This window comes from Anabrus simplex, chromosome 2, assembly GCF_040414725.1.
Source record: "Anabrus simplex isolate iqAnaSimp1 chromosome 2, ASM4041472v1, whole genome shotgun sequence".
NCBI classification, from domain to species: Eukaryota; Metazoa; Arthropoda; class Insecta; order Orthoptera; family Tettigoniidae; genus Anabrus; species Anabrus simplex.
This window is the reverse complement of record NC_090266.1, coordinates 1,060,388,046-1,060,403,871: the sequence shown is the minus strand read 5'-3', so window position 1 is coordinate 1,060,403,871 and position 15,826 is coordinate 1,060,388,046. Positions and strand designations below refer to the sequence as shown.

The following is a 15,826-nucleotide window of genomic DNA, read 5'->3' as shown; positions in this document are numbered from 1 at the left end:
TAAGAGACAGTCTACATGTACAATTGAAAACTCGTGTTTTCTAGATCTTGCTCTGGAGTTTCTTAACTGTTTCCTTTTATTTCTACTTGTAACTATATATGGCCATTTCTCAAAAATATAATACATTGAAAACGACAGCGTCTGTATTACTGTTCACGCCCTTGTGTCTTACACCCGTACTTCGAAAGTTACTGTAAATGTATCGCACAGTAATTTTTTAGAGAAGGATTGGCTGTAGATCTTTTGTTTTTCATTTTGACTTCCAACTCATAGAATAATTATGTAATATATGCACAGTTTCTTTAATTGCTATAGATCTGAGGTGACACCGCAGGGAAAGTGTATTGTCCCGGAGCAGTTCTTTAACATGCTGGTACCGGGCTCGATAGCTGCAGTCGCTTAAGAGCGGCCAGTATCTAGTGTTCGGGAGACAGTGGGTTCGAACCCCACTGTCGGCAGCCCTGAAGATGGTTTTCCGTGGTTTCCCATTTTCACAGCAGGCAAATGCCGTGGCTGTACCTTAATAAAGGCCACGGCCGCTTCCTTCTCACTCCTAGCCCCTTCCTGTCCCATCGTCGCCATAAGACCTATCTGTGTCGGTGCGACGTAAAGCAAATAGCAAAAAGAAAAAAAATGCTGGAAGGCAACGACTCAGAGCTGTCAAGTAAGATATTTTAGATGTAGATGATACAAAGGACCTGCTATTTTGAGTGAGTGATTTTTCCTCGTTAAGCAGTAATTACCCTACTTCTATTGTATCAAGTTTGGGGGCTGCCTGGCCGAGGCGGTAAAGGCGTGCTCGGTTCGCCCGGAAGGACGTGGGTTCGAATCCCCGTCAGGAAGTCGTAAAATTTAAAATGAGTACCAGGTTAATTCCTGGGGGGAGGGGGGGGGGCAAAGGCGGCCGGGCGTAGAGCTAACCAGTCTACCCCATCACATGCCGAGGTTAACAATGGTGGAAGCCTCCAAGGGCCTGCTTTTTTGTATCAAGTTTAGTAACCGTAGTAATAGGAATAAAGTAATAATTAATGTTAATAAACGCCTACGAAACATTTAAATATATTTATCAGAATATCGCGAGGTCATGATAGCCATCTAGCGGGATTCCAGAAGGTACTACTGGCAACATTATTACTCAGAAAATGGAAACAGTATTGGCGAACGTGACCGGCTTAATATTACAGTAGACCCGCATCCTTGGCACTGTACGCTGAAAAATACAGTAGGTGTGTCTTAGCAAACACAGAAGGAAATGGTGAAGGTAGTAAACAGAGCGAGTCAACTAAAATATTAACCTCAAATGACTCATAAACCGTTTAAGATAACGAAATTCTGTTTTCACTTTCAGTAATGTTACTAAGGGACTCACAATCGAACTTGCGGTACTTCTCCAGGGAAGCAATATCTGTTGAGATAACGGTACTAACTTTCTTCTTAACACAGAACTACGCAGAAATGATTTTTCCAGCCCTGAGACGAATTCGAATTAATCACTACCGTGGCGGCCAAGGTACCCGCTACATACAGAGGCCCTTCATATCACTCTGATTATATTCACTAATTTCGTGCAGCTCTTATATGGAAGACTCCCCGGTGAGGGACGGCGGCGACTGCATTATAGCCTATGCATGTTGCTGTGGGGGAGGATAGTGGTGTGTGTGTCTTGCAGCAATGTTCAGGACAGCACAAACGTCCAATCCCAGAACCAAGGTAATTAGCAGCGTACGATTAAAATACTTCGACCTGGCCGGAAGTCGAGCCTGGGGCCTCGAGGACAGAAAGACAAGATGCTTGCTGCTCAGCCATAGGATCGAAGAATCATCTTCTTGTTCTTTTAGGCCAGTAAATCCACTACGATAACCTTTAACATAACCGGTAAGGTCTTTTTTTCAGGCACACCCCCAATGAAGGTGAGCTGCATGTACCATTTTAACACATACCAGCCCTCCTGCCATTCTTCAATTTCTGACCATTAGACTCGGGCTAATAGTGCTAACCGTGTCCGGCTCCATGGCTAAATGGTTAGCGTGCTGGCCTTTGGTCACAGGGGGCCCGGGTTCGGTTCCCGGCAGGGTCAGGAATTTTAACCATCATTGGTTAATTTCGCTGGCACGGGGGCTGGGTGTGTGTGTCATCTTCATCGTCATTTCATCCTCATCACGACACGCAGGTCGCCTACGGGAGTCAAATCAAAAGACCTGTACCTGGCGAGCTGAACTTGTCCTCGGACACTCCCGGCACTAAAAGCTATACGCCATTTAATTTCAGTGCTTACCGTTACGCTACGGAGGCGAACAACATGTTAGGTAAAATATAGGATATGTGATGGTTTTTAAGGGATAGCACTCGTTCGAACAGGTTGGCCTGCGGCTAGAGAATGCAACATGCTTGAAGACATTTCATTTTCTCGAGAAGTATACCAATGTCCATATCTCTAGAGCTAGCTGTAGAAAATAATGCAGTTCCATTAGGTAAGGTAAGGGTTATTCTCCCTGAAGGCAGGTCCGAACCTCCGCAGAGGTGTTCCGGAGCCGGATTTACGTGCGATAAGGTGGCCAGTTCCTTTCCGCTCCTCCATTCCCTTACCCCCACCCCCAGTTCCTTTCCGTTCCTCCATTCCCTCACCCCCACCAACAGCGCGTGGCAACCCATCCAACTCCTGAACACGGCCAATGTTACTTAACTTCGGAGATCTCACGGGATCCGGTGTTTCAACACGGCTACGGCCGTTGGCCCAGTTCCATTAAAAGAAACAAATTAGTGCCGTCTTCTCAGCAGATATTGACAGCCTGGAAAAGTACTGAAAAATATCGACATCTTTAATGATGTCCGCCTCTGTGGTGTAGTGGTTAGTGTGATTAGCTGCCATCCCCGGAGGACCGGGCTCGATTCCCTACTCTGCTACCAATTTTGGAAAGTGGTACGAGGGCTAGAACGGAGTCAACTGAGCCTCGGGAGGCCAACTGAGTAGAGGGAAGTTCGATTCCCACCTCAGCCATCATCGAAATGGTTTTCCGTGGGTTTCCCACGTCTTCTGTAGCAAATAACGTGATGGTACCTAACTCTAGGGCACGGCCGCGGCCTTCCCTCTTCCGTGTCTATCCCTTCCAATCTTCTCATCCCCCCAACAAGGTTCCTGTTCAGCATAGCAGGTGAGGTAGCCTATACGAGGTAATGGTCCTCCTTCCCAGTTTCATCCCCGACCCAAAGTCTCACGCTCTAGGACACTGCCCTTGAGGCGGTAGAGGTGGATCCTCGTTGAGGCCGAGTGAAAACCAACCCTTGCGGGTAAACGGATTGCAGAATGAAGAAAGAAAGGAAGATCTTTAATGGTTTACGAGTTATTTGCGGTAAACATTTTAGCTTATCAACCCTGTAGACCTATACGTATATTTTTTTGCAATTCTAGAAAAATATTCGGCCTTATTAAGCTACGGCACTGTGTACTTTCACCTTCATAACCATACCTGTATGCTGGTGGTATACAGCTGTGCAGTTGTCGATGATGCTGGCCTCTACGTAGACCATGTTGCCCGGCCCCCACGCACTCTATGGGCTGAAAGCGGTGCACGGGCGTGACCATGGGCTTGGCACGGGACCTCCGCCGCCTCCTCTGTTGCCCACAGCCCGCAGATATCGATGCTGGGACACGATGTCGCCCGCTGAAACCACACGTCTGGCTTCGTTTGTCAATCCAGAAATGCATGGAGGATCTTCAGTCAAGTGGTGAGGCGTTTTCTCTAACACCAACAAAACAGTTTCCTTTGCACCTGTAAAACAAGATACACTCATAATCAGCTATTCCTGACGAGAGGTCCCTTACAATTACCATCACGTGCTTTCGTAGCGTATGCCTGGGACAATCAGACGGCACAGATAACTGGACGAATCGGCCTGAGCTGGGCAGCTTTCGGCAGGCTCACATACCTCCTGCGGTACCCACAGGTGCAGAGGAACCTCAGCAGTAGGAGCCCCGCCGCCACCCCACTTTTTGGAGAAAATATTACATTTTTATTCCATTTTAGCCGGCTGAAACTAGGAATTATAGGAATTATTTTAAAAAAAAGCCATGTGTACAAGCTGCCCTCTACGTAGACCATGTTATATTAAGTGGAAGTAACTTTTAAATGAGACTGATTCGATTTCCACCTCAGCCATCATCGAAGTGGTTTTCCGTGGTTTCCCACGTCTTCTCCAGCAAATTACGTGATGGTACCTAACTGAAGGCCACGGCCGCTTCCTTCCGTCTTCCTTGTCTATCCTTTCCAATCTCCCCATCCCCCCACAAGGTCCCTATGCAGCATAGCTTGGGCAAGGTACTGGTCCTCCTTGCCAGCTGTATCCCCCGACCCAAAGTCTCATGCTCCAGGACATTGCCCTTGAGGCAGTAGGGGTTGATCCCTAGCTGAGGCCGAGGGTAAACCAACCCTTGCGGGTAAACGGATTAAAAAATTAAGAATATTCACTTTTAAGGGCTCTGCGCATACAGTTTTTCCGATTCGGTCTAATTCTTTTTAAAATTACCTGCTCCTCTCATAAGTTACCATGATTATATAGAGAATTATCTTATCAGATAGTTCTTTTCTTTATTTTCTTTACTCAGTATCAAAATGATTAGCGGAAATACGCACAAAATGTCCTTCGTCCCGGCTAACTGACTTGTATAGCGCCACAGCAAATAGTGGAGACTTTGCCTGTGCTGTGAGGAAGGGTACCGGGCCTATATTTTTTGCTAAGGTCATAGACACTGAGGCATGATTCACCAGCTTGCAGCGTGCATTCGTCAGTCTGGCAGTCTCTTTAGTATCTATTAGTTTTTTTGTGTATATTCAAATACTAAATGATTTTAATTGTACAGTCACACTGTATTTCTTTTTAATTGTAATAAATATGTAATATTGTTCCTTTGGTGAAAATTTTGTTGTATAGTATTGAATCAAACTCTCAAAAAACTATTATTACCGCATTTTAGTTGGTAAACTCTGAATCATTACCTCTCTGTTTAAATTAACAGAGAGAGCAGAAAAACTTACCATTTTGTGGCCATTCTTTTAGTTTTGATGTACACACCCTCACCCCCATCCCCCTGTCCCCTATACCCCACAAACCCGGGTACTGTTTGTTGTCTGTATATATATATTTTTTTGCGCCCGCACTTTTAATTCCCAATCGCCGCTACTGAACACCCTACCACTAGTTTTTCGTAGTTTCCCATTTTCACACCAGGAAAATGCTGGGACTGTACCTTAATTAAGGGCACGGCCGCTTCCTTCCCACTTCTTGCCCTTTCCTGTCCCATCGTAGCCATAAGACCTAACTGTGTAGATGCAAACTAAAGCAGATTGAAAAAAAAAATGGTGAGATATAGACTTGAAGATGTTACTTTCATCGCCGAACAAGATGGCTACGCGGTTCGCGCCATGTACTTGTTAGCTTGTATTCGGAAGGTAGCGGGTTCAAATCCCACCGTCAGCAGCTCTGAAGATGGTTTCCGTGGTTTCCCATTTTCACACCAGACGAATGTTAGGGTTGTACATTAATTAAGGCCACGGTCGCTTCCTTCCCGCTCCCAGCCCTCTCCTATCCCATAGTGACCATAAGATCTGTGTGTGTTGGTGAGACGTAAAGCAAACGAGTCAATTCCTGCAACGAGGTAATATTACTGGCACATCTACCAGGTTCTTGCAATTTCCTTTGGCTCGTTCCACATTGTCTACCATTGACCTTCGCCTTCCACCTTAACAAAGTTTCTCTCACAGAGTGTAAAGTATCAAAATTTGTAGACTTGCTCCACTAATGAATACCAATAACGACTTTCACTCAAATCCACTCAGCTGTACCAAACTGAGCCTTCCGGACTATATGCTCGAAATTGTCCTTCAATACGCCAGAGCGTTGTTATCTAGCAAAAAGTTAGAATTACGAAGAAAATGCATCATGGCATTCTTGCGCGAAATTTTATTGTAAATCCTACATGTATGCTTTTTTTGACAGGTGTAACATCTTCCTCATTGTATTGGCTTGTATCCGATGAGTTTATTGGAGGTGTAATTCCAAACCCTCATACTACAATCAGTTTTTAATCGCGTGTGCATAACTACAAAAGAGTATTTTTTTCCTGAAAAACTGTTAAAGTTAAGAAGAAAATGTAGACCGATACGAATTTTTGTTGTTGTACCGTAGAAAACTGAATTCTAATTATATTACGTGAAAGTATTTTTTAAATGAGACTGACAATTCAGGCAGAATATTTACTTTTAAGGGCTCTGCGCATACAATTTTGCCGACTCGGTCTAATTCTTTTTAAAATTACCTGCTCATCTCATAAGTTACCATGATTATATAGAGCGTACAATATTCTGTAAGATACGCCTTCTAATGCTGAAATAATTACTGAAATCGGTTGAGTGATTCTTGAGGTCAGCCTCTACACACAAACAGACTCACACATTTTCTCTCTTTAATAATAGAATATTAGTATAGAAACAGAGAACTGTGTTATCACATAATGAATTCAATTGACTTAAAGCCACGACTACGTGTACATTTGCAGATAAATTCAGCATGTAATTTTCTGTTCATTTGGAAGCTGATATTTTAGAGGCGTAACGTCGCACTAACACTTCGAAGGTTTGTGGTGGGAAGGTAGCAGCCCTGTCCTTAATCGAGATGCAGCCTGATCATTTGCCTGGTGTGAAAGTCGTAAACCACGGAAAAACATTTTCAGGGCTGCGGACGGTGGGATTCGAACCCACCATCTCTTGAACGCAAGCTCAAAGCTACGCGACACTAACCGCACGGCCAACTCCCTCAGTTGTCTGGAAGTACTTGGCACTCAAAAGGTTAAGTTTCGGTTTCACCAAAACTGATATAAAAATCCTAATTTTCAGAGTGCCTACCTAGAAATGAAATACTGAATTAGGCATTTTAGTCAGTCAGCACGGGATGAAATCTCAAATTACTTCGGTCGAGTGATCAAACTGAACAATACAAGATCCATTTCTTAAATAGAAATGAAAGGAAATAATTGTTTTTGCGTAAGTAACGATCAAGAAGCTGAAATGGAAGATACAGAAGAGTATGAGAGATAGAGTAAATAATATTAAAGGCGATTAGTATCTATAAGAATACAGAGTGTTGAAAGGTAGTATTTCCATATTTTGAGGGGAGTTAGTAAGCACCAAACCAAAAAAAAATGGTCTAAAAACATGGGACCTAAACCTTATACTGTAAAAGCTAAGAGCACGTGTTCACCATTGCTACAGGAGGTGTTCAATGCAATGTCAGTAGTTATTTTTGGGTGGTTCTACGGCCACCTGGGAGAGGCCTGATCCGGTAGGTGACGTCACAGTGTGGTGCGGGCTGCTAGCTAAGAGCGTGCCCTTAACCTTATTTGGCTAAAAGCCGCTCTTAACCTCACATGAACTGACTACGTATCCAGGCTTAACCTTACAGATCTCGGGTTCGACCCCAGGCCTAAGGCGTTAACCGTAGACCCAAGTTCGATGCCGAAAAGTACAAGCTGGACCCAGCTGCCAACGTGAATATGGCCAAGAGGGTAAACTTAACCTAACAGGCATGGATTCGACCCCAAGCTTAACTTCACAGGCCCTGGATTCGTTAGCTTTACAGACCCAAGCTTGATACCCATGAATGCCAGCTTAACCTAACTGCCAACGTGATTATGGACAAGAGTGCTAGCTTGACCTAACAGAAACGCATTTGACGCCAGGCTTAACCTTACAAGGGCGTTACAGTCTCAAGTTTGAGATTCGATCGTAGGCTTAACCTAACTAGACAAGATGAGACTTGGTCCAGGTTCTTTTGGAGCCGAACTTGGAACAAGATGGTGGCTACACATGGGACTACGGAGATGGTGTAAGGCGTAATAGCGTAATATTGGAAAGCATCTCTGAGGCTCGAAGCTAAGCGACTACGGAGTCCAATACGCCAGCATGTGAACTGATGCGTAACGCGCTATTGGTTTTTAGTGTTTGGAACACTGAATTTTTATTTTAAGATTTATTGCTTATAGGTTTGAGCTCTAGAGACTTATAGTACCTTACAATATTGTTGACATCACATAGAGATTAAAACTTAGTGTTCAGAACCAAAAAAAAAGTTCGCGCTACACATAACAGGAAATGGAACCCAGGGCTCTTCCTTTGAACTGCTGAGTATCATGCTAAGTAAATGACTGCACATTGAAAGCGTCCGTTAAATTCAAAACACCCAACCTTCGAGCTACAAGAAATTTTTAAAATCTCAGATTCAGGAGACCAAATGGACTGTATTGCGATTTACTTATTTATTATCAAAGGCATTTGCTAGGGTAGATCATGGGAGATTATTGTCAAAATGGAGTGCAACTGGACTAGACAAAAGAGTGACTGAATGGTTGGTTATATTTCTAGAAAACTGAACTCAGAAAATTAGAGTAGGTGAAGCATTATCTGATCTTGTAATTATTAAGAGGGGAATTCCTCAAACCAGCATTTTTGGACATTTATGTTTTATTGTATATGTATAAATGATGTGAGTAAAGAACTGGAACCAGGGATAAGGCTCTTTGCGGATGATGTTATACCGTAAAGAGTAATAAATAGGTTACAAGACTGTTAGCAACTACAAAAAGATCTCGACAATGTTGTGAGCTGGACAGCAGACAATGGTATGATGATAAACGGCGTTAAAAGTCAGGTAGTGAGTTTCACTAATAGGAAAAGTCTTCTCAGTTTTAATTACTGCGCTGATGGGGTGAAAGTTCCTTATGGGGACCAGTGTAAATACCTAGGTGTTAACATAAGGAAATATCTTTTTGAAGTAATCACATGAACGGGATTGTAAATAACGGTACAGATCTCTGCACATGGTTATGAGGGTATTTAGGGATTGTAGTAAGGGTGTGAAGAAAAGGGCATGTAAGTCTCTGGTAAGACCCCCAACTAGAGTATGGCTCCAGTGCATGGGACCCTCACCAGGATTACTTGATTTGAAAACTGTCAGAAATCCCAAGAAAAGCAGCTCGATTTGTCGTGGGTTATTTCCGACAAAAGAATAGCGTTACGAAAATGTTGCGAAGTTTGGGCTGGGAGGACTGGGGAGAAGAGAAAGGAGACGAGCTGCTCGACTAAGTGGGATGTTCCGAGCTGTCATTGGAGAGACGGTGTTGAATGACATTAGTAGACGAATAATTTTAATTGGTGTTTTCAAAAGTAGGAAAGATCGAAATATGATTATAAAGTTGAAATTCTAGAGGACAATTTGTGGCAAATATTCGTTTATAGGAAGAGGAGTTTGGGATTGGAATAATTTACCGAGGGAAATGTTAAATAAATTTCCAAATTATTTGCAATTATTTAAGAAAAGACTAGGTAGACAACAGATAGGGAATCTGACTCCTGGGCGATTGTCCTAAATGCAGATCAGTGGTGATTGATTATGTTACTTGATTTGCTAACTGAATGTGTCTGGCTCCTTTTCTGAATAGATATGCGGAGTACTAGCCTTCGCTTCAGAGGGCCCTGGATTCCATTCAAGACCGGGCTGCTGATTTTTAATTACGTATGTTTAATTCCTCTGATTTTGGGACTGAGGGTTTGTGTTCGCCTTAATGCACTTCTCTTCATCTACGTAAACACACCACGCTACCAAAAGCACAGACACACGCAATAGTGAATTCAAACCTCCGCATAGCGTTGGCGTCAGGAAGGGCATCCCACCGAAAACTGGGCCGAACAACTCACATTGCCGATCCCAACAAAATGGGGAGACGACCAGGAATAATAATAATAATAATAATAATAATAATAATAATAATAATAATAATAATAATAATAATAATAATAATAATAATAATAATAAATGTTTGACCAGGCGAGTTGGCCGTGCGTTTAAAGGCGCGCTGCTGTGAGCTTGCATCCGGGGGATAGTGGGTTCGAACCCCACTGTCGGCAGCCCTGAAGATGGTTTTCCGTGGTTTCCCATTTTCACACCAGGAAAATGCTGGGCTGTACCTTAATTAAAGCCATGGCCGCTTCATTCTCACTCCTAGGCCCTTCCTATCCCCTGTCGCCATAAGACCTATCTGCGTCGGTGCGACGTAAAGCAAATTGTAAAATAAAGAGTATATTGCTAATTAAATGTGCATTAACCGAACGTGTAATGTTAATCTCTTTTTTAAAAAAATGATGTTACTATCTCTTCACGATATTAGATTTTGAAGCAAGCAATCCGTTTAAATTTTTTACATTAAAATATCTCTTCTATTGTTCTTTTTAAAAAATACGTTGACGCCTCAATTCAATACTGAAATAAGTCTAAAAATGGCTTTTTTTTAGAATCTTATATTCTTAGAGCCCAAATCTACATCTCTGCGCTGTAAAATAGGCTGTCAGTGTCCACGACTTAAATTGACACCAAGGTACATACGTTTTGGGTCACAACTGTGAGGCGTAATCGATCCAGGAGCTTTCAAGAAACTCATTCCCGTGATTGAGCCTCAGTGCGACTCGGTTTGCCCATCCGCCCAGGGAGCCTAGCTCAGATACTGCTTATACAGTCTCAAACAAACTTAAGCCCGCATAGGCTCACTACCGGCTGATATGAATCGATATGTTTGGGCGAGTCTCATTCTCAGACTCACATTGGCAATTGGCATTCGGTTTTGAGACATATTCGATACTCAATGCACGCCTCTAGTCATCAGCCAAGATACTTTCCAGAAATATGTTAAACCTTAAGATAGATACCATCGTTCCTTTAATGTTGGAGTGGTAATGAAATGGCGTATGGCTTTTAGTGCCGGGAGTGTCCGAAGACAGTTGGAGTGGTTATTCCGCTTTAGTTTTTCATTTCTAACGGAGAACTTTGGATTCCGAGGCACTTCACGGTGTTGAACACAGTAATTTATTGGAATGGATAAAACAAAACCAGAGATACTCTACTGAGGAATCGCACTGATAATAATGCTGATGATTGATTTAAGGGGTTATAGAATATTATGCAGCTCTGTTTCTACTTTCACTTCAGTATGACAAGCGCCAAGAGGAAGGGTCGCCACGTATGTCTGTATATGTCGCATTCATGGTGGTTGCTACCTCCCATTTACCATCACACTGCAGGTTTAGTTGAATTGGTTGGAGTCGTGTCCTAATTTTACACCTCACCACGGACATATGGTCTGTGTGACCGTGGTAAAGAAATACTCGTACACTACCGTAAAACTTTTCCTCACTTATCCCTCTCAGCGTTTGCTCGTTCATAATACCTTACCGGCTTTATTGTGTCTATCAGCAATGTTCAGCTTGCTGCCGCTAGTATCAATGTGGCCTTGGTGAAAAGCAGTTACTGTTTGTAGCGGTCCAAGTGACCGCACGTGTATGGTTTGTAGCTGGAGACAGAACACAGGGGAGCGTGAACGGTTCTCCTGTTGATTGAGAACTCGCAATAATATTATTCTGTAGAAGCAAATGCAACATCCGATTAAAATTTTTAATACTGAAATTAGAATTATGATGCTTGTTGTTTGAAGGAGCCTAACATCTAGGTTAGAATTATAATAGACAGTGGTTCTGGTATAGAACCGTGGAGTTAGGTCCTTTTTTTGTTTTATTGTTCATTTTATTTTATTTTGTATGTGGTGGCTTAGGTTGGACTAAGTTTATTAATTTTATTATTTATTTATTTATTTATTTATTTATTTATTTATTTATTTATTTATTTATTTATTATTATTGTGAACATGTATTCGGGGCTGAACGCCTGTTATGTTCATTAATAAAAAATACAAATACAAATTATAATAGACAGCTGTTTCTTTCAAAGTTTGCAATTTGAAGTCTATTTCCAGTATTTAGAAATTACAAGCAAAAAATCTCCATTGGCGGCGTAATGAATATATATTAATGTGATAGTCTGTCCTACTCGTTGGCTGAACGGTCAGCGTACTGGCCTTCGGTTCAGAGGGTCCCGGGTTCGATTCCCGTCCGGGTTGGGGATTTTAACCTTAATTGGTTAATTCCAATGGCACGGGGGCTGGATGTGTGCGTTGTCTTCATCATCACTTCATCCTCATCACGACGCGCAGGTCACCTGCGGATGTCAAATAGAAAACCTGCACCTGGCGAGCCGAACCCGTCCTGGGATATCCCGGCACTAAAAGCCATACGATATTTCAATGTGATAGTCAATAGTTTAAATAAAATACTTTAAAATAATAAATGGTTTTGACACTTTTTGGTAATACACTGCTCAAAAAAGGAAATTTGGTCACTTTTGCATATGTTCATACCTCCAGGATACGCATAAATATTGAAATGAACCTAGACGCACAATGAAAACAAACATTCTTCTTCCCAACAATTAAGGATTGAAATGGAAAGCGTTCTTTGGATACTCAATACACAACGTTGCACAGCGTGTCATAAACAAAATGGTCCCGGGTCATACACCAAAATTGCTACGTGGTAAATAAGCATCCTTATATGGAGTATTGACACTCCTCAGCTTCACAATGCCTTCTTATGCTCCTGACAAGGCGCCGCATGTTGAGACAGACGTCACCATCCTTCCAAAAGAGCGTCTTCAAGGGCTTGCGGCTTGTAGTGTTTGGGGTTGTGGATTTCTCACTCGGATGCTTGAGTCCGGTTGGCCCCAGACTTGTTCCGTTGGATTCATATTGAGACTTCTGGATTTCCACTCAATTCGTTGCACGTGGTGCTCTCGCACGAATCTCCGAACGATGTTGGCATGATGCGTTCTAGCGTTTTTATGCATGAATGCTATGTTTCCTCCAAGTTACTTCTCGTGAGGGATGAATGTGGCACTAGTATCTCGTAAATGTACCGTCGATCATTTAAGGATCCATTGCGAATCGTCATCAGATTGGTTTACGTGTCTAGACTTAAGAGTGCCCATGCCATAATGGATCCACCTCCATATCGACGGTAGATTGCACAGAGGTCGGATGTGATCATTCCCCACGCCTTCTCCAGACACGTAGAAGTCGAACATATCAAAGATAAAATGCGAAACGGGATTCATCTGAGAAGAGCAAAGGACGCCAATGTCTTAGCTGTTAGTGCAAATGATCTCTAGCAAATTGCAATCTCCTACCACGTTGCCGTCAGGTACCCATACTTGGGCGGGTCGTCGAGATCTTGAATTGGACTCCCAAAGCCTGTTTAAGACTGTTTGGTCACTAATTCGTACTGTCACTTAACGGTTTCGCGGAGCTTGTAGATGCACAAAATGATCTACCCGGGGGTTGTTTTGCATTGGCGTTCCATGCCAGGGCACGTGGCAACATTTCCAGTCTCCCGGAAACGTTTCGACAGATACCAGATCGTACCTCTGTGAGTAGCCTTCTTGAAGTGGTGTAAGGGCACGTCAACTGCTTCCCCCGTTACCTGCCTCGGCCCGCACTGTCACCCATGACTCGTAAACACTACAATCTACACAGATCAACCTTCGTACACACTTTGAATCGAGGCTGCCGTACCTTTCAACTGACACTGACACCTCCAAAACACCCGATAACAGTGGATCCTGAACATGTGACCTGGAAACTTTAATAATATGTTAGCTAGACAATTGCTTAGCATAAATTGCATTCCTCTAAACTAATGTCGTCTTGGTGTTGGGATTTCATTTCCCGCCAATGTATGTTATACTGTTAGAAGAAATAGACATCCAAAGGCTGTACGTATTTGGTTGTTGTGGTCGAAGTCGGTGGGCTGCTTAAATAATACTTCCGCGAATTTTCCGGGTCCACCCAAGGTCTTATCGGGGAGAAAGGCTACAGATCTCCCGTATGGATGTTTGCAGACTGAGCAGGGTGTTGAAGCGTGATCCACTCGTATGATATGTATGTTGACCTTCCCAACGTAGCTTGATCCATAATCAATCGTCTAATCAAGAATTGAGATCAAATTCGTGTCCTGGCCACTTCGCAGGCATTTCATCCTCGATCTTGCCGTCTTCTGTGCCTAGCCAATCAGGAGATAGCTGAGGTTAATCCTCAGAAATCGATACATTAAATTATTAAAGTTATTGCACTTTTTATCGTATGAAATGAAATGGCGTATGGCTTTTAGTGCCGGGAGTGTCCGAGGACAAGTTCGGCTCGCCAGGCTTTTGATTTGACTCCCGTAGGCTACCCGCGCGTTGTGATGAGGATGAAATGATGATGAAGACGACACATACACCCAGCCCCCGTGCCAGCGAAATTAACCGATTATGGTTAAAATTCCCGACCCTGCTGGGAAGCGAACCCGGGACCCCTGTGACCAAAGGCCAGCACGCTAGTCATTTAGCCATGGAGCCGGACCCTTTTTATGTTGATGGCCTTCGAAAATTATGTCTTCGCAAAATCTAAGGTGGCATTACTGTACAAATACTAATGTGCGCGTGTAAATAGAATTTTAGTATTGGTCCTCGGAGTCGACGGGCGTTTGAATATTCCTTATTTTAAGGCGTGACCAACTTCACGACAACAGGCCATGATGCTTCTGGCGGGCATGTACACTCTTTCTGAGTGTTCCAGAAATGTAGAAGGGGTGAGTGGGGTGGGAGTTCTCGCCTTGGTTTGATGGTACTGCACTAAGTGGGCATGCGGCTCCCTCTACTGTCAGTTTATTTGCCTTGCCAGTACCTCAAGACACAAGCTCCTTAAGTAGCAATGCTTTTAACGTAGAGAATTACCAATACTCTGTTGTTACAGAGTGGAACATCCTCATGGAGACAGTTGTCATAGCTCATAGTATTGCACTCTGCAATTTAAGATGCCACGAAAAGAAGTTGTGTTTGCGAGCAATTTTATTACAAACACGCAGCCTTAATTATGAACGGACGAAGGGCTGAGGCCCACAATCCTTCTAGCAACCCACGGCGCTGGTATCCATAACAAGGTGATGAATTAACCCAAGGCACTTGCCTGACGCACACATCTTAATCCAACAACAAATATATTTCATGGATATTTTAACACTTTGGTGCCTAATGCAACATATTCACTTTACAATTTTCCGAACCAAGAACCTGCGATAAGATACGTCGAATATCGCATCAGGTGACGCGGCGCGCACTCCACGGTGATCGAACGTGGAACTCCCGGAAATGTTTGTGTCTATGCCGGCTAGTGTTCGTTTCGCTATGGATGAGCATACATACCCTGAATGTTTTTTATGTTTTTATTGACCTCTGGTTACATTACCATTTGATCATCACAGACGTAAATATTGATACAGATAACTTAACAACACATGTTACAGAAATGCCAAGGTTTTACACACAGTTTATTTCAACTTTAAAGAATTCGTGTCCATATTATGTACAAAGAGTACACGTGGAATAGTACCTATTGGACTCTTCCTAGCAGTGGCCAGCGGACTGACAACAATAGGCAACAACAGGCTGCATGTTTACCTCGGCGACCGTACGAGCACAGTTTTTCACAAGTTACAAGGAACTTGCGATTTGCGGTGCATTAGAACACACAGTGAATGTGTTTCAAAATTAGTTAACAAGTAATACTTGGAATACTAGCTGAAAGTTCACTATTTTCTATACAATGAGTAAAAGCAAAGCAAAGCAAAGTCATCTCCGTACAGGCCATGAAGGCCCTTGGAGGGGTGGAATGTAAAGGCTTCCACTATACGTAACCTTGGCACTTGATGGGGGTAGAGTGGTCAGCTCTACGCCCGACCGCCTTTGTTCCCAGGAATTAACCTGGTACTAATTTTTGGTGGAGGCTGAGTGAACCTCAGGGCCATATGAACGTCCGGAAGTGGAAATCTCGTTTCTTAAATTTTTCGATTTCCGTCCG

General features: G+C 43.1%; 1 protein-coding gene across 2 annotated transcripts in view; it reads right to left on the bottom strand.

Moving 5' to 3' along the window:
* The window catches only part of LOC136863282 (uncharacterized), a 167,581-nt gene that overhangs the window by 61,291 nt on the left and 90,464 nt on the right, over positions 1 to 15,826 (bottom strand). For both annotated transcript variants that reach the window (XM_067139666.2, XM_067139667.2), the window contains exon 2: positions 3,468 to 3,770. In XM_067139666.2, the coding sequence (XP_066995767.1) occupies positions 3,468 to 3,706 (239 nt within the window). In that variant the 5' untranslated portion in view covers positions 3,707 to 3,770. The remainder of the gene's footprint in view (positions 1 to 3,467; positions 3,771 to 15,826) is intronic.